The sequence below is a fragment of the Hippocampus bargibanti genome, linkage group LG16, assembly GCF_051943395.1.
Source record: "Hippocampus bargibanti isolate YZ-2025 linkage group LG16, ASM5194339v1, whole genome shotgun sequence".
Taxonomy (NCBI): Eukaryota; Metazoa; Chordata; class Actinopteri; order Syngnathiformes; family Syngnathidae; genus Hippocampus; species Hippocampus bargibanti.
The window spans coordinates 1,088,982-1,109,094 of NC_142749.1; the positions used below are offsets into that span (position 1 = coordinate 1,088,982).

The 20,113-nt window shown below is 43.6% G+C and overlaps 1 protein-coding gene and 1 long non-coding RNA gene across 3 annotated transcripts in view; one reads left to right on the forward strand and one right to left on the reverse strand.

Annotated features, from left to right (window-relative positions):
* Positions 1–20,113, forward strand: part of opcml (opioid binding protein/cell adhesion molecule-like) — a 141,075-nt gene that overhangs the window by 46,063 nt on the left and 74,899 nt on the right. Inside the window, exons 1-2 of one of the 2 annotated variants that reach the window (XM_089016659.1) lie at positions 8,543–9,378; positions 17,075–17,310. In XM_089016659.1, the coding sequence (XP_088872785.1) occupies positions 9,278–9,378; positions 17,075–17,310 (337 nt within the window). In that variant the 5' untranslated portion in view covers positions 8,543–9,277. Of the gene's footprint in view, positions 1–8,542; positions 9,379–17,074; positions 17,311–20,113 lie in introns of those variants that run through there. The other variant, XM_089016658.1, reaches the window with a different exon arrangement.
* The window catches only part of LOC148886041 (uncharacterized), a 28,046-nt gene that overhangs the window by 2,496 nt on the left and 5,437 nt on the right, over positions 1–20,113 (reverse strand). The gene's annotated exons all lie outside the window — the stretch shown is intronic.

Sequence of the window (20,113 nt, forward strand, 5' to 3'; positions counted from 1 at the left end):
TCTCCTACTTTTACTCCTCTGCTGGCACCCAAGCAAATCATATCTGCAAATATTTTGCGGGGTAGACATTTGCATGTCGGCACATTGTCTGGGTGGAGGACAGCCTTCTACAATTCTTTAGCACGAGTTGACATGGTCAGCAAACATTTTGGCAATCTGCGTAAATGGTCATCATACTCGCCTTTTGTCATTCAGTCGGAGGGTACCAGTTAACAGTCAGTCTCGCTTCTGCATAGGACATACATCCGCACAAACCAGTTTCATCTCCACTCACCCTGGCATGGCTCCCCAGGAGTTCTTCCCTTCTGAAGAATCTCCTTCTCCCAATTCAAAAAGAAGCTGGTTAGCGTGGAAACCCTATACAATATAATATCTGATTCCGCCTGAATATCTGACTGACACCGGTTCCCACTCAACTCATCTGCCAATTTCACTCTTACCAACCTGAACGGCGAGAAGTTCTTCGAATGTGCACTGCAGAAAATTACTTTAATGTTCACTGCATTAAATTAATAATAATAATCATTCATAATCAGATCAATCTCAACAGGTTACCCTGCTTTTTTAGTCGGAACTATAAACTACTTTTGAACTGACAAATGTCATCACCGTACGCAAAGGCAGCCAGAAGATAACTTAGCATTTGCAGCTGTCTTACTAAACGTTGGATTTCCGCCATCGCATCGCCAACGTTGAATAATTTTCGTTCGATCAAGCCCAATTGTCACAATTCATTACTGGCTAAATGGTTGGATGAGAAATATTTTAACAGCATTCTGAATGTCTAGCATAAAAAAATGTGCTTTTCAGCAGTGAATCAGGGACGTCATGGTGGAATGTGCAGGTCTACTACAACCTAAATGTTGAAAGCAAACACGCAGCTGTAGCAAATTCACAACCAACTCCTTAGTTTTAGGGTTGTACTGGAGGTGATTCTGCAGGCACCAGTCCACGAAGTTCTCTGTCAGTCCCCTGTACTCCCAAGCATCTCTGTTCATAATGTAGCAAACAATCTCTGAGTTGTGAGTGAACTTCCAAAAGTGGTAGGTTGGAGTGATGTGTGTGGAATTGTCTGCGCTGTTTTTATCCTCACAAGAATCGTGCTGGGTGCCGGAGTCTATCCCAGCTGTCTTCGGGCAGCAGCTGGGAGACCCCCTGAAATGGTGGCCAGATAATAGCGCAGACATAGTCAAACAACGCGAATGGAATAATTTACGGTGTTCCATTATCCTATCATAGATGTTAGGAATGTGAGGAATTTTGTGTGAGGATTATTATTATTATTATTATTATTATTATTATTATTATTATTATTATTATTATTATTATTATTATTATATATCTATTTTCCGTAATGCTTATTCCTGATTATGATCGCGGGGGTGCTGGAGCCTATGCCTGCCGTGTTCGGGCACTAGGCACGAGACACAAAGACAAACAACCAGTCACTCTCACATTCTGTGAGACTAATAAAGGCATATAAAGGCATATTCACACCGAGGGATAATGCATGTTTTTGGATTGTGTGAGGGAACCGGAGGACCCGGAGAAGGCCCACGCGAGCCCGTGCAAGCCACACACAGGGAGGCCGGAGCGGGACGCGAGACAGCGACCTGTGCACTGTAAATCCGGCGTGCTAACCACTCGACTAATAAAATATGGCGTATTGCAACTTTTATACGGGGGGAATTGTGAACCAATCTTACAAAGACCATTTTAGCTCAGATTCAGTTAGTCTCAACTGCCGGTAGCCAACGACACTGCTACCGCCGACTACTATTGTCACGGCAAACCAGCAAAAGCAATACGCAGTCGTATATTTTTTTAATAGCTGCATACGGTCGGATTGATGAAAGCATAACATGCGCGGTGAGGTGTCTGCATTTCCGCTTGTGTTCACATTTTTTTATAATTTCAAATAATGTACACCGTACTCTAACTAATATGCGGGAATGGTAATCATAAGAGCAGCCAATGTTTTCAGGTACAGTGATACCTCGGTTTACGAACGCTTATGCTAACAAACTTTTCGCCTTACGAAGATTAAATTCACGAGAATATAATCTTGGCAGACGAACTTGATAGAGCGTTTTTATACACATCCGTAAACATCCTATGTTATTTCATGTTTAGTTTAGTCTATATGGATGTATGTAGTTTATTAGTTAACTTGTTGCGTATGTTGAGTGTAACAAGTATTCATTTTCAGTCTAATGTTCTCCCAACCCGTTCCCGTTGCTGATAGGCTTGCTCGAGATGATGTCATCGCTGCTGTGTGATTAAACTAGGTTGAAGGGGCGGGCTTTGCGCTCTTGGCTTCCCGCTTCTTCTATTGTTTACGAGAATAAAGTAGTCTTTTCTGTTCACCATCTATGGTCCCCACTGGCATTACATCATTAAACTCCGTTGAATTCCGAGCCAGAAGAGATACAATAATTAGATTCCAACATAAATTCGTGCCAGAAGCCCGTGCCAAGGGTCTCGGGAACGGAGTGTGTGGGGGTGCCCTCCTGCGTGTTTCTGTTGACGAGAGACAAAGGATCCCTTCCTTTGGCGGCGTCTGCTTGTGGATTGTCCACAAGAGACGAAGGATTCGTTCCTTCGGCGATGCCTGCTTTTTGACTGACAACGAGAGCCGAAGGTTGCTGCCGTTTGGCGTGGTGGGCCCCTCTTCATCCGGTCTTGACCACACGGACAAGTTCACGAGTTTTCAAGGTGGGTGATGCTAGCACACAGCCATTTTGTTTGACTGTATCGTGGAATTCTTTCTGGCCAAAAAGTTATTCTATTCACGGTTGATCTGCGCATCTCCGGTTTGTAATCAGATTACAATTGATCAAGGTGGATCATTCTCATCTGAACCGATGCGTAAAAAGTTTTTGCGCGTGACTAGTGACGCCTTCTCGGATCACTGGTTCTGATGCCGCGCGCCGGCGGAAGAAAGATAAGACCGGAATCGTCCAGGGAGAGATTCTTCATGAGGGGTGAATTCCTGGAATTTATTTTTGCGCGAGGACTGGGGAAAAAATAAGAAATTTAAACATTTATTAATTTTGACCTAGGGGATTATGTGTTCTTTTGGGTGTGGAGCCATTTGAGCCATTTGTGTGCGTGTGAGTGCGTGTGCGTGTACGTGTGTGTGCATGTGCATTCATTGTGTGTATATGTGAGCGCGTCTCTTGGTTGGAGACGTTGACACAGCGGGAGTCTTCTTTGTGTTTGAGTTAACATCGCGGGTGTGTGCTTTGGTGGGACATAAGGCAACAGGAGCAAATAGTTGGTGAACTGTGGTGAATGGGTGCAATCTTTTCTAAGAAAACCCCAATCCACCGGGATACAGGATTCATGGCAAAAAAGTGGCAAAGATGTAAACACTTTCAGGGGACGCTTTGAAAATGTTGTCAGAAACCTCAGCTGTATTCCTGAATCTGCTGGTGAGGATTCCGTATATGTTAACCAATTTAAGCAAACTAGGAAAAATGAAAAAGCTATGTCTTCAAAGATGGCCGCTGATAAGGAAACTCATCCCTTACAAGAACAAAGGAGCACATGGTCTTGAAATCACCATTACTAGGAGAGACACAAAACTAACCACAGCAAGAAGAGCGGGCTGTGGGCTGGGGGGTTTGAGCTTGGGGGTCAGAGGTCAGAGGAGGATCTGTGCGCACGGTCCTTCACTTTCTCCCACGACTACTCTCTCTGTCCCCTGCCCTCCCTCCCACCTTTGGCTGCTTGTGGCAGAAGACCAGATGTGCTTCTCCAAAAGGAGCATAGTGTGGCACTCTGCTGGGGGCACTCAGTCATTAGCCCCAATTTTTTTCCACAAGAAATGTCTTCATGTATTGCTGACTTTCAACATCCTGTGACTTCTCAAATTCTTTTGTACATTGAATACGTCTTAATTGTCCCCCGACTGAAGACGAAAACAAGACTGTATCAATCGCTTTGTTCCAAAATCTAGAAAGTACAGGTAACAACGGTTCTTTGGATAAGTTACAGTTTTGCCAAAAATAAGTTGAATTTCTAGGACATAAAAAAAGATGATGACATTTCTACGACCTGACTTGAAAGACACACCTTTACCTGACAGCATCCACCTTTATGTTCACGGCTCTACATCTAGGTCAGATGCAGAAATTGTTGCATTGACTGAAGCGTGTAAATGGGCAGAAGGAAAGACGGTGACGATTTTTACAGACAGCCAATATGTATTTTCCACACTTCACTGCTTTGCAGCCCAATGGAACCGCAGGGGAATGACTACATCAACCGGGAAGACGGTTGAACATGCATATTTATTGAGAGACTTGTTGAAAGCTATCCTCCTTCCAAAAAGTGTGGCTGTATGCAAATGTGCTGCGCACACAAGGGCTAAAGATGGGATTAGCTCGGGTAATGCAAGAGCAGATACAGCCGCCAAAAGGCTTCTCTGACTACTTTCAATCTAGTAAATCAAGAGACGTGAATTAGTGCCCACACAAGTTTTGAAGGATATGCAAGCGTTAGCCACAAAATCCAAAAAAAGATCTGTAGCTGGCCGATGATGCTATGCTAGTTGATGGGGTGTATAAAATAGACAAACCTTGTTTACCGAGAAACATGTTTGCTATGGTGGCTCGGTTGAGCCATGGTAGGTCACATGTATCATCAGAAGGGATGGTGTTTATAGCAGGAAAGGTATTCCATTTAAGCATAGGTTTCAACTCATATGCAAAAAAACTTTTGTCGGAGTTGTTTCATATGCTGTAAACACAATCCACAGGGTAATACACGACCAAAAAGAGGAACATTTCCACAGGGGTCACACCCCTTTGAAGTGGTCCACATGGATTTCATTGAACTAAGCACAAGTGGTTCTTATAAATACTGTTTGGTGCTAATTGATTCATTCACCAAATGGGTGGAGATTGTGCCTTCAAAGAAATTTGATGCATTATCCGTTGCTAAAGCATTATGCAAACATATTATTCCAGAACATGGCATACCAAGAATAATTTGGAGTGATAATGGGCCACATTTTGTTAATGACGTAATAAACAAAATTTCCGAACATTTAGGTATTGCATTAAAGAACCATTGCGCATACCAGCCACAGAGTGCAGGATTAGTTGAAAGAACGAATGGTACGATTAGAAATCGACTCAGAAAAACCATGGAGACAACAGGCAAACCATGGCCTGAATGTGTGTTTTTGGTTAAATTATATATGAGAATAACGCCCACTAATAATGGCTTAACGCCTTTTGAGATCTTGCATGGCAGACCGTTCATCCTCCCATTATGGGAAGGTGTGCCCTGGCAAGAGAATGAATCAGATCCAGGTATTTTGTTGGCAAAATGGTTGTGTGAAATGTTTACAACAAAAGAGGTCCAGTCAGCATGTGTACTGCCACAGTCCTCTTTGTTCCCTCCACAGGAAGAGAGGCTGCAGCCCGGAGACGAGGTGCTGATCAAGGCAATCAAGAGGAAGACCTGGTCTGCACCAAAGTGGGAGGGGCCACAATCACCGTGCTGATCACAACGCCAACTGCCATCAAGATTGCTGAAAGTGCCACCTGGGTGCATCAAAGCCATTGCAAGATCGTTCACCAACCAGATCATGAGCAGGTGGAAGACGGACGCAGCCAAACTACTCACTAGCCATGGGTTTGGTCCACATGATCTTGTTGTACGGACTCGTTGGGGCAATCCAGGTGACACATGTGGAGCCCCCCACTCCATCAGCCTGCGAAGTTCCACTATTATATCCAATGACGTCAGATAAGTGCCCAAACATGGCACATCCTGTAGCCTGCTTTCCACTACAGGCTGCAGGAATTGTCTCATTTCCCCTTAGCATCCTTGTGAACAAAGCACGACAAAATTGAAGTGATTATCCTCAAGATTCTTGGTACGCTCATGTCAAGTTGGGGAAGGCTTGGACCACTGGTTGGGATTCCATTGTGGTCCATTCCAAGCCCAACACAAAATGGGTTCGAGATAGCTGTGCCCAAGAAGCAGCACGAACTGTCGTCAAAATAGCTCGGGCGAACTGGTTGGGAACTGGAACTGGCACGATGACAGATATCCATCTTGCTATCGTAACCCACGATGTTGCAGGATGCATGGACTTGAGACTCTGTCCTGAGTTTCGTGAAAATCACATTGGTTTTCCCGTAACTATATGCATGATGTCATCTGTAGCATCACCAGTCGTGACATTGCCTTTCCACCATAAACCGCACATCAGACAAGCAGCCTGGGTGGAAGCACCTGACAAAATGGCCCAAAGTCCAGGTGTCATGGACGCATTATATCAACCGTTTGCAGGAGAAAAACACGACTGGAATCCGTTGTTATCAAACACGTGGTATCGTTATGCTACACTATTTGCTAAGCAAAATAGGAAAAGTAATTGTTTTGTATGCTCTTATATGACTAATTCTGTGACACAACAATGCATGCATTCGAAGGATTCGAGAGAATGGCTAGAGCTGCATATAGGTGAATATCTTTGAATAGACCTGATTAGCATTTTCCGGTTCTTCGTAATGCTTTGAGAGGAGAGATTGTTCCAGGTTTAGATACCATTTTGGAACATGAAAACCAGATTATGACCGAGAGCGGGTTGCGATTACCAGTATGCGTTACAATGTACAGTATGGGTTAAAATTTGGGTTTTATAGTCGAGGATAGATGTTTATATGTGCTACCGCTAAACACTAATGTCACTGTTTTGCCCGCATCTTCACATCTTTGGTGGGTATGCGGTTGGAGAGTATATTCTTTTATTCCTCCGCGAGCCTACGGCTTGTGTGCACCTGTTACTGTAACTGACAATACTTTCATCGTTACCAGTCGTCCAGTGCACCATCATGTGAAAAGAAGAGTATTGTTTAAGCCCCATGCTTCGATCTGGGGAACTGATGTTCCAGAACAATTCAAACACCATAGCACGGGTAGTAAGGTAATGTTAGCTCTTTTTCCGCAAATTGGAGTGGCTAAAAACATATCTACGAATTGAAACAATTGATTACAGATTTCAAGTGTTTGTAAATGCCAGCTTGAAAGTGGATAAAATGCAGAACACCGAAATTGCAACAATTAGACAAATGGTGCTGCAAAATAGAATGGTTTTGGACCTTTTGACAGCCCCACAAGGGGGCGTCTGTGCTATGGTTGGTGACACTTGTTGTACGTACATACCCGAAGAAGCGAATTCCATAAACATGACTAATGCTTTGTCTGTTATCAGGGATCTCAGAGATGCTATGGCCAAAGATCGACGGCCTGATCACCCGTGGAGCTTTGCCATGCTTTTCAGGGGCCCTTGGTATATGACTTTGCTTAGACTGTGCCGATCGCAATCGTGATTGTAATCTTCTTAATCATTGTATTATTCAATGCTTACGAGCAACGCTAATTTCTATGATAACTAATTCTCAGGTGAACTACGCAAAGGTTTTGTATCAACAAATGCGTGAAGGGGACCCTGTGTTGTAGCTTGGAAATGTACACGATGGACAAAGTGTATTTGCTCCCGCTAAAACGGAGGGCCGAGAAAGAATTTTCCTCGTCAATATTTTGATTGAATTGGATTTACCTTTAAGACTCTCGCAAATGGAGAGGTTGCATATCACAGCAGTAAAGTTATGACAGAGGTTTTTCACCTTCTCCATGGTATAGAAAAGTACCCTGTGCCGTTAGTTATGACATGCATGCATGAAAACCGTTTTGGAAATGTATGTACTGATGATTAAATGTGCAATAGGGGGGAATGATAGAGTGTTTTATATACATCTGTAAACATCCCATGTCATTTCATGTTTCGTTTAGTCTATATGGATGTATGTAGCTTATTAGTTAACTTGTTGCGTATGTAGAGTGTAACAAGTATTCATTTTCAGTCTAATGTTCTCCCAACCGCTTCTCGTGAAACATTCCACAGTGCTCAATCGTCGTCACCACTCTGGACGGCTAAAATACGGAAGAATAGTCAGCCACAGACCTTGCCTTCCTTGATGGCAATGTCAGAACTGTCCTTCGGCCTCTCTTCCCCTCACACATAATTTGGTTACAAAGTCCAGGAAGGAGACCCGAAGGCCCGATTGAGCGTTGCCAACTGCTAGTGCCTACGAAGCTGCTTGACCCGAAACCAAACTCATGACGTACGCAACTTTCGATTCGTCACTGACATTAGCCAAGGGATGTTGGTCGAATAGCAATGGTGGGAGGAATTTCCCTCATTGACCATGTTCATAACGCAGAGGGTGGTGTAAATTGTGTTCCCGACTACCCAGGAGAAGAGAGGATACTCACACGGTAGCTTGGTGAGTTCCTGCATTGTCTAACCGGTGAGCCAACATGATACGGCGCTCAGTGATCGCTTGATCCTGCTGACTCTCCTGTGCTTCATCAACGGCCAGAGCGGACAGTATCCTGTCTAGGTCTGCAGAATCCATGTTTGTCTGGTGAATTCTGTCACGTCGCAAATGAAATGAAGAGAAGTCTCGCTTCGTTTGGGGCGAAATCCGTTGCTGGATTCCAAAATAGCAGAGAGAGACAGGCATACCGTACGAAAAGTTTAATCCGGTAACATAAATACGCACCGACAAAAATCAAAGTGCCTAAACTAAGTTAGCAAAAATGCTTGCACGAATCGCAAGGAGAAAAAACAATCACGGGGCAAACAAAACGAAATAGAAGTACTCAATTTGTGCAAGTAAAGAAAAAAGACCAACAACAAAGACTATGACAAGATCACTAAATACCAAATCTGGGCACGAGCAATTCACCAGCAATCCAATGTCTGAATGACACGCCTTAAATACCTGGTCAATAATGAGGAGATTCGCAGCAGGTGTGTTACAAGCAGGGAAGCAGAAACCCACCTCTTGTCTCTGAATCAAAATATGACAAGTTAAATATGACAGATTTTTTTCATTTACTTTTGGTTGGAAAAATATGTCACCTTTAACTTGTTAGCGTCACCGGAAATCATTAGCGTTCAGCTGTTTGCAATGGCACCTTGGAATTAGAGCTGTCGCGATATAGCTCTTATTATTGTAATTATCAGTCAACGTTAGTTTTGTGTAGAATTTTTGATGACACTGGCAAAGAATGGCTATTTGGGGGACTGAGAGAAGCATTTAAAATTGTACGCCTTAGCTATGATACTTAATAGGCAGCAAATGTCTGTCATCTGGTTTTGCACCTGAAGTCCCACAAAGACAGGCAATGATTTCCTTTTCACAAACTCCAAGTCTACTTAATTGTTCTTTTCACCTTAGGGCCCATTATGGTCGTTGCTCATCATGGTGTGCATGTGTCAACCTGGGCGTGCGCAAAACTGGTCGATGACGGGAGGATGATTGGGCTAAAAGTCGATCTGCCCAAAAGGTTTGCCCCCCCCCCTGGTTTAATGAGACACCCAAACCATTCCACCATAATAAGTCCAGTAAACTCGATCTTTTCATCCGGGATAATGACAGAGCCTTCCCTAAAATACTGAAGGTTTATGAGCAATTGACGCACCCCCCTTACCTCCTCCACACACAAACCCATTAAAATAGCCCTGAAAACGGCCGAGCATTTTTAATGGGGCTGGTGAGCGTTACTTTTTTGCTTTGTTTCAATGAGAGACCAAGATGCCAAAATGTCATTTTTCTGAAATTCATCAGGAAGGAAACGGATGTCATCATTTAACCAGGGACAGGATTCCACCCCTTTTTGTTTAAATTATTTCCAGGACCTTTTCATCTGTAATTGTATGAGTCAAGTTATTGCAACGCAGACGAAAAAATTCGACCCCAAATCTTTGAGGAAGTCTTTATACTCTCCAACTCTAGCTTATATTTCCAACATTTAAAACATGAATTCAATGTTTATTGTCTCTCGTTTTTGTTGTAGTATTTACAAAATAGGTCTTGATATGTTCAATAAAACACATAAACACATGAACAATATAAACAATTTATTTACCACTTTTGGCACTCAGGCCTGATGGTTTACCAATCGAGGTAGGGAAGTGTCTGGGAGAGGTGGCAGGGGTGTTCCTGACTGGGTTGTAAAACAAGATCTTAGATGGTGAGCAGATGCCTAAAGAATGGAGACGAAGTGTACTGATGTCCATTTTTAAGAACAAGGGAGATGTGTAGAGTTGTAGTAACTACAAAGGAATAAAGTTGATGAGCCATACAATGAAACTATGGGAAAGAGTAGTTGAAGGTGATATGTGATAGAAGTGTTTCAGCTTGGATGAAAGGAAAGGTGTACAAAACTGTGGTGAGACCTGCCATAATGTCTGGAGACAGTGCCACTGAAGACATGAATCAGAGCTAGAGGTAGCAGAGCTAAATATGTTGAGGTTTTCATTGGGAGTGACCAGGTTGGATAGGATCAAGAATGAGTATATTATACGGACAACTCATATTGAGGCTTTGGAAAGAAAGTCAGAGGCCAGACTGAGATGGTTTGGGCATGTCCAGAGTAGAGAGAGTGACGAAATTGGAAGAAGGATGCCGAGCCTTGAACTGCCAGTGGAGGTTTATGGATGTTGTCAAAGAGGACATGAAGGTAGCTGGTGTGAGAGAAGAGGATGCACAAAACTGGGTTAGATGAAGGACACTGATTCGCTGTGGCGACCCATGAAGGGAAAAGCCGAAAGGAAAAGAAGAAGGACAATGAGATTTCCTTTTATTTTCCTGTTTACTATGAGTCCCAAAATACTTACATTTTCAATGCGAAAATGCACCTTAATTTACAAACATTGTCACAACACCAATTACTTTTGGAAGTCGTGTTACTGATTTATCAATTTAAAAACATGCCTCGGAATCCACCTGGATGAGCTGGAAGAAGTGGCTGGGAGAGGGAATTCTCGGCTTCCCTACTGAAGCTTCTGCCCTCCTGACCCATCCCCGGTTTAAGCAGCAGAAGAGATGGATGGATGGATGGATGGATGGATGGATGGATGGATGGATGGATGGAGATTCTGAATAACCCGTCAAAGTAGTGCAGAATTGCGATGTGCGATGCTATTCCAGGGTCTACCAACTCAAAACCACTGATCCCCGAGCATCCATATAATTTTCATCCCTTTACCTACAGTTCACAATTAATCTGAAGGTCATTGAAAATGAGGATCCGTCTTGATTTTATCCTGCTATAATGATCAATGTCATTTATTTCATTATTCAATGATCCATGCATTTTCCCCGCAGCTTATCCTCTTCAGGGTCAAGAGAAGCTTTGTGATTTTTTGGCCAGATTTGTGATGCAACTGGCCTTTTTGTGATTAGAGGATTACTCTAATCACATATATATGCAGTGATACCTCGGTTTACAAACCCCTTGGCTTATGAACTTTTCGGTTTACGAACGTTAAATTTATGAAAATTTTACCTTGGCATACGAGCTTTTTTCACAATGCACATGGATCTGCCTCAATGAGTGATGTGTCGTTCACTTTTGTTTTTTCTTTGAGTGCGATCAAGCTCTGTTGTCTGCCTTTCCTGTTATTCATGTGCAACTGTGTTTCTCTACACCCCTTCACTGCTGTGTGTATCCTTCTGCATGTGTCCCCTCCCTCCTCTACCACGGATCTTGACCAATCACTTGCGACTTTAACCGAAAACTGTAGGCGGGAAATAGAGGACAAAAAAAGTCGCCTGCCATTTCCAGCTCCTTGTTAGGAGCTCCAAGAACCGGCTCGTTCGCGAACGACACATCACTCATTGTGGCGCTCCGTGTGTTTCCCGAAAAATATTTTATATGCCAAGATTATATTCTCATGAATTTAACGTTCGTAAGGCGAAAAGTTTGTGAGCTAAAGCACTTGTAAACCGATGTATCACTGTACAAATATATAAAGTAACAACTCAACCTAAAATAAATACAAAAGAGTAGATTTTTAAAAGTAACACCATATGTTTAAGGATCCATCCATCTTTTGCCGCTTATCCGGGGTCGGGTTGCGGGGCAGCAGCTTCAGTAGGGAAGCCCAGACTTCCCTCTCCCCAGCCAATTCTTCTAGCTCGTCCTGACGGATCCCGAGGCGTTCCCATGAGTCTCTCACCTTACCGTGGTGGAGGGGTTTGTGTGTCTCAATGATCCTAGGAGCGAGGTTGTCTGGGGCTTTAAGGAGCTAGGTTGTCTGGGGCTTCATGCCCCTGGTAGGGTCACCCATGGCAAACAGGTCCTGGGTGAGGGACCAGACAAAGTACGACTCAGAAGACTCCTTATGAAGAAAAACACAAATGGATTTGGTTTTCCCTTGCCGGGACGCGGGTCACCGGGGCCCCTCTCTGGAGCCAGGCCTGGAGATGGGGCTTGTTGGCGAGCGCCTGGTGGCCGGGCTTACACCCATGGGGCCCGGTCGGGCTCAGCCCGAAGAGGAAACGGTCCAGCCCTCGACTGCAGAAGCTAGCTCTTGGGACGTGATGTTTAAGGATGTGTATATAAAATCCTATCAGTTGTGAGTTGCAGACCCTGTCCGGCCTCCCTGTGTGGAGTTGCATGTTCTCCCCAGACCTTCGTGGGTTTCTCCAGGTCCTCCAGTTTCAAACATGCATGGTAGGCTGATTGAACACACTAAAATTGTCCCTAAGTGTGAGTGTGAGAGTGACCGTTTGTTTCTGTGTGCCCTGCGATTGGCTGGCAACCAATTCAGGGAGTTCCCCGCCGAGTGCCTGAAGAAGGCTGGGATAGGCTCCACCACCGAATGAGGAATAAGCGGTGCAGATTGAGTCAAGTGGTTAGCATGCCGGCTTCACAGTGCAGAGGTCGTGAGTTTTAAGACTGGTCTGGTTTCTCAAGATAGCGCAGACGCGAATGGCATCCTCGGTCACGCACCCCCTAGTATTGTTCCTGATTTTTTTCATTTTCATTACGTCTATGTAAGCTCTCAGTCGTACAGGAGTGGTCCAACGATGAGAAGGTTTCTTCAGCCGTCATCTGTACTTTTTTGAAGATGTTGGACGTTTCGCCTCCTATCCAAGAGGCTTCGTCAGCAAACTAAAGTCTTACTGGTCGTATCGGCCCTCTTTATATATCCCTAATGTCCAGACATGGCGGCGCTGGACACAGCTATGACAGGTCCCTACTCTCAGGTTGGGGGGAGCAGAAGACCACTCCCTGTGGACCCACTGATTGTTCCGACATTCCTGACTAACGACTGGCCTGTTTGTCCCCCTCCCTCCGGTATCACCTCACCAGCATTACGAATGTTGTCTAACCTGTTTTGCCTAAGCAGGCTATTGTATTAACGATCCAAATTGAACCTCACCCCACCAGACCGGTTTAATGAAGGATTTTTTTGGTTTTATGAGAACTGCTTCTTTTCCTCCCGTATTCAAACCATCTATGTTCTTTCGCGAAGATTTTAACCTCATTGTCGTCAAATGAGTGGTTGCTAGCTGTTAGGTGCAAATGTACTGCCGATTGAGGCCCACTCGTATTATCCCTGCAATGTTGATAGTCTTTTTTTGAGAATTTGTTGAGTCTCCCCAAGTACTGCTCCTTACAATTTTCATTCTTACAATGTATTGAATACACTACATTACTTTGTTTTTCATTTGGCAGCCTATCTTTTGGATGCACTAATTTTTTGCCTTAACGTGTTTATCGGTTTGAAATAAGTAGGAATTTTGTGTTGCCAAAGGACTCTGTAGTTTTTCAGAAACTCCTGCAATGTAAGGTACTGCTACTCCTCTTCTTTTTGTATCTTGAGAAGTGTTGGTTTCATTCCCTATTCTTTCTTTCTGACATTTGTTGAATGTCCACTGAGGGTACCCACAGTTAGTGAGTGCTCTCCTGATATGTTTTGACTCACTTTCTCTACCTTCAATACTTGTTGGTATTAGTTTAGCCCTATGCTCCTAGTTTGTGTTGTAAAGGGTGGTTAGAATCAAAAAGTAAGTATTGGTCAGTGTGCGTAGCCTTCCTAAAGACTTCTGTTTTTAGCGCTCTGTCCTCTTTTATAATTACTTTACAATCCAAGAAGGCTAGTTGGTTCTCTTTAATGTCGTCACGAGTAAATTTAATGTTGATGTCTACCGAGTTGATCTGTGAAGGATTGAATTTCTTGTTTTTTAGTTATGACAAAAGTATCGTCCACATATCTAAACCAGTGTCTAGGTTTTGTCCCCGGGAAGGATGTGAGGGCCTGTTTCTCCATCTCTTCCATGTACAGATTAGCCACTATGGGTGAAACTGGTGAGCCCATAGCACAACCATGAATTTGTTTGTAAAATTTCTCCCTAAATTGAAAATACGTAGTATTAAGGCAGATTTCCAATAATTGGCAGATGTGATCCGGTTTAAGCTTGATTTTCATTAGTTTTTTTGCGACCCTACGCAGCTTAGGGAAGAGGGAAAAGTTACTGAGCATTAGGGAATCCACGCGTGGACTATTTTCACTGACACAACAAAATCCACAAGGTTTTCCAGGGCTGATCGCGCGTGGTGCAGTATCTCTGTACGGAGCTTTGAGCCACCGACGGAGGAGGGGAAAGCGAGCCGGCGCTCGAACGCCGCTCCCATTGATCCATCTCGCTCATCTACGCTCTCTACCAAACAAAATGGACAAACTTTTCCTCACAAAAAACAATAAAAACATTGGCACGTTTTGCTGTGCTCTGCTTCATGTGACTTGGCTCAGTGACCGCCATCCAGATTCCGCGCTACACTACCTGACTTCCGTCACTTCGACGCACACTGCAGCCCTGACTTGGAATCGCTGTCTCTTAACAGCAATCCATTCTACTCTCCATGTGAGTTCGCCTCCTTTATTCTTGTCGCGGTGTAGATTGCACCACAAGCTAATGCTAACACACGTATACAAATGCTAGCGGACTATGTAAACAAACTCTAACTAAAATATTAAGAGTCACCCCTTTTCATTTTGGGCGATTTTAATCGAACACATCTAAACTGTGAACTTCTCAATTATAAGCAGCATATTGACTGTTTCACCAGAGGAGAAAATATTCTAGATCACTGTTACATAGGAGCAAACCGATCAGTTGTGCATGCAGCACTAGATCTTTCTGAGCACTATTCAATAGACTTCGAAAGCGTCTTGGAAGCGTCTTCGAAACTTCAAGAGGCACACTGGTGAATAACAGACACTGTAACATCATACATTAGTTTCTGTGAGGACATGTGTCTACCAACAAAGTCCTTCCGCTCCTTCAACAACAGGCCATGGTTCACTCCCAAACTCAGGCAGCTTATGAAAGAGAAGGAGACCGCATTTAGAATCGGAGATCGAGCACTTTCCAAACACGTCCGAAACAGACTGACAAAGGAAATTAACATCGCAAAGAAAAGTTATGCGGAGAGGCTGAACAAACAGTTTCCTGCTCACGACTCTACATTGGTGTGGAATGGCCTGGAAGCAATAACAAATTATCCTTTACCATCCCACCAAGCAATGAACAACAAGGGCTCTGGCTTATGAGCTAAACACATTCTTTTGCCGATTTGAAAAAGACACCCCCATTTACCACGTCTGCCCACCATTACCAGAAAGTTCTCTATCTCCGCCCTCTGCCCTACAGAGCCACAAACTGGACGTGAGACAACTCTTCAAGCAACAGACGTCCAACAAAGCGGCGGGACCTGACAGTCCCCCTCCTATCTGATAGTCTCCGCTGACCAGCTGGCTCCGGTCTTCACACGAATCTTCAACAGATCCCTGGACCGGTTTGAAGTTCCATCCTGTTTCAAACAGTCGACCATCATCCCCGTTCCAAAGAAACCAGCATCATCGGGATTGAACGACAAAAGACCCATTACTCTGACGTCTGTGGTCATGAAGCCCTTTGAACACCTTGTGCTGAACACCCTAAAGAACATCACCGGACGTCTCCAGGACCCTCTTCAGTTTTCCTGCTGGGCAAACAGGTCTGTGGAGGATGCAGTCAATATCGGGCTGCACCATATCCTTGAGCACCTCGACAACACAGGAACCTACGCAAGGATCCTGTATGTGGACTTCAGCTCTGCGTTCAACACCATCATCCCGGAACTCCTCATCCCCTTTTTCAGCTTGGTGTGTCCTCTACAATCTGCCAGGGATCCTCAGATTCCTGATAGGACGGACACAACAGGTCAGACTGGGGAAATATCATCCTATTACACCCGCGCTGCAAGAAGGAGAGGTACCGCCGCTCGTTCCTACCGACTGCTGTCAGGCTTCACAATTCCCAATGATCACATGTGAAAAAAACAAAAAAAAAAAAACAAAAAAACTGGACACTTGTAAATATGGGTTGTTGCAATATATCTAAATGCATCTCTTGATTCTGCACTATGTACAGTCTTGTTTATAGAACGGTTTTTGCACATCTACATTTGCACAGTATACAGTTGACATTTTTATTTTGTTATGCTTAGAATATCTTGTTTTCTATCCTTTCACTCCCACCCCAACCCCATCCCTCTTCAATTGCTGCTGTGGACTGCAAATTTCCCCATTGCGGGACGAATAAAGGTATTCTGATTCTGATTCTGATTCTGAACATGCACAACGATCACTGCAGCCCCTCAAGGATGCGTCCTCTCTCCATTGCTCTTCTCACGTTACACAAATGACTGCACTTCAACACACCCAGCTGTCAAATTCATAAAGTTCGCAGACAACACCACAGTCATCGGTCTCATCAAAGACGGTGACGAGTCTGCGTACTGACAACAAGTGAAGCAGCTGGAGCTCTGGTGCAGGCAGGCGCTTTCGATCCATGTGCAGCAAATTCTGCAAAAATTTAAACAGCTTTTTCCCGCACGCTATTAACTCTCTAAACAGTCACCGAAAAATAACTGTATAGTTCCTCTTTGCAATTTTCTATGGTGATACTAGTGCAGCGTGATCTACCGGAGACAAATTCCTTGTGTGTTTTCCATACGTGGCAATAAAAATGATTGATTCTGATTCGAATTCTGGTTCTGATTCTCGCTCCCGAAGACGGCTGGGATAGGCTACAGCACCCCTCGCAACCCTCATGAGTATAAGGTGTGCTGGAAAATGGATGGAATGGAATATGCTGTATTTGTGATAATATATCCTTGTTTTTTTCAATATATTTTTTTACAGATGCAGTGTGGACAACAAAGTGTCAAGAGTGGCATGGCTAAACCGCACGACCATTCTTTTTGCCGGAAAAGAAAAATGGTCTCTGGACCCTCGGGTCACTTTGATGGAAAATACTGCAATCACGGAATATAGCATCAAGATCCAAAATGTTGATATACACGATGAGGGACCATATGTCTGCTCCATCCTGACAAATCTGAAACCAAAATCTACAAAAGTGCATCTCATTGTTCAAGGTATAGTAATCCCTTTCTATCACGGTTTGATCATGGCATCCGTTGATGCATTACGGGGTTTTTTCAGGAAAAAAGTTCAGAGAAAAAAAAATGCCGAATGAATGAGGTTTTGTCCATGGCTGTAGCCTGATTGGTTCCTCGTGCTGACATCACCCAATGACAGCAAGATATACGATGATTTACAGCCCTGTGGATTGGCTGCGCATCTTCTCAGCTCCACCCAGCACCCTCCTCCGTCGTATCACTATAGTTGCACTTTATTCAGTCTAATCAAGTGCTTGCCTAGTTCAGATTGGAATTGGACTCTATGAAAAAAATCTGATAAATGTCACAAAACTGCCAACTACAAAGCTATCCATTGAACGAAGGGACTAAACATAGCAACCTGGCGGACAAAGAAAGAATTAAATCTCCGTTGAGGATTTCAGATGTGATATTTGTCCAAAGAGACTGTATCCAAAGTCACTCTTAGGGTGATTTTTGTGAAGGAATATCAATTGACACGGTGACCTTGTGTGATTTGTAACCCTATGGGATTCAGGTACTTGCTTCCACTGTGACTCCACACACAGCATGGCAACATGAGTCAGGCGTCACACAGGAAATTCCAAGCTTAATGATTCAGCAGTAAAGGTTTACCTCTTTGCACACTGAAGTATATCATGATGTATTGTATCAAAGTATTGGCATGAATGTATTTATTGGAGTTTATTTGATATATATATATATATATATATATATATATATATATATATATATATATATATATATATATATATATATATATATATATATATATATATATATATTTGAATGTATTTTTATTTTATTTGATTCACATAAACAGGCTCCGCGGGCTCTACTTTTTGCCACTGTGTAGAAAGACATCATAATGCACCCAGAGCAACATGGTATTTGATATCACAACACATTGCAAAAAGGCACACATGCTTAACATCATTTTATTAACTTAAATGGAAATGAGACCAAAGAGACTCGTTTAGGAGTCTCAGATCAAAGTACTCCCAAGCTGCAAAATTTTTACTTCTTTGTGGATGCCCATCGATGGATCGCTCCTGTACGACTGAGAGCTTACACAGACATATTCTTTGTGGATGGTTGCATCAAATCCTCAAATCGATATGAAGTTAAAATTGAGATCCACAAACAGAACACAATCAGCTTTTCTTCTCCTCTGTTCAACACAAATGCAGGTGTCATACACGTTCCATATCCTGATTAACAAAATTTGGCACGCAAACCGCTGTCCAACACAACCACTGTATCTCGTGATTTTTCTTACTTTTCATATGCTTTCGCTTTATGAGCAAAATGCATCCATTTTGCCGGACCCATCAAAGATGGACACCCACCACAGTGAGAAACAAAGTAGTTTTTGTTTTATGTGTATGAACGCTAGACATTCGTATGGGTCCACAGGGAACAGTTTCAATGGAGCTTGGCTCCTTGGGAACAAAACACATGGATTGTGCTCACATCAGCTTTACCCTTCAGCCAAAGACAATACACCACTCAAGGACTGATGAAACTTAAATGACAGTCCATCACATCATCCTCCTCCATAAGGTTGTTGATGTGCACCAGCCTTTGGCCTTCCCCATTGGCCTTCCACTGCTGGTCTGACATGCCCAGAACACCAACCAAAGGATGCATTCTGGAGCCATTGGAATCCGATTCACCCACCTCATCTGATTCTTCTCAAGGTGGAGGAATAGCAGGTCTGCTCTGAGCCCTCAATAGTTCTCTGAGGGAGTGCCCGGACAACATGTAGAGGAAGCAAATGACTATATAGACCTATCTATAAGATAGTATATAGATAGATGAAAAGGTTTCTTCAGCCGTCTCTGTACTTCTTTGAATGTGTCGGACGTTTCGCTTCTTATCCAAGAAACTTAGTCAGCAAACTAAAGTCTTACTGGTAGTTTAGGCCCTATATATATATCCCGACTGTCCAGACATGGCGGTGCCGGGCTCTGCTACAATAAGTCCCTGTTCTCAGGTTGGGGGGAGCAGAATACTACTCCCTGCCGGTCCACTGATTGTACTTATTGTTCTGACTAACGACTGGCCTGATTGCCCCACTTCTACCGGTATCACCTCATGAGTATTCCTAATCCTATTTTGCCTAAGTAGGCTGTTGTACTAGGATGAAAGGAAAAGTGTATAAAACAGTGGTGAGCCCAGCCATGATGTTTGGACTGGAGACAGTGCCGCTGAAGAAAAGACAGGAAGCAGAGCTGGAGGTAGCAGAGCTGAAGATGTTGAGGTTTTCTTTGGGAGTGACCAGGTTGGATAGGATCAGGAATGAGTACATTAGAGGGACAACTCATATTAGAGGCTTTGGAAAGAAAGTCAGAGAGGCCAGACTGAGAGGGTTTGGACATGTCCAGAGGAGAGAGAGGGACTATATCGGGAGAAGGATGCTGAGCCTTGAACTGCCAGGCAGGAGACCGAGAGGAAGACCGAAGAGGAGGTTTATGGATGTGGTCAAAGAGGACATGAAGGTATCTGGTGTGAGAGAAGAGGATGCACAAAACCGGGATAGATGGAGGACATTGATTCGCTGTGGCGATCCCTGAGGGGAAAAGCCGAAAGGAAAAGAAGAAGAGGGTGTTGTACGAACGATCCAAATTGAACCTCATCCCACCATGTCAAATGACTTGTTGCTAGATTTTAGGTGCTAAATCTTAGCGAAAGAACATAGGTGGTTTGAAAGGGGAGTAAAAGAAGTGATTTTCATAAAACAGCTAAATCCTTCTTTAAACCGATATGGTGTGGTGAG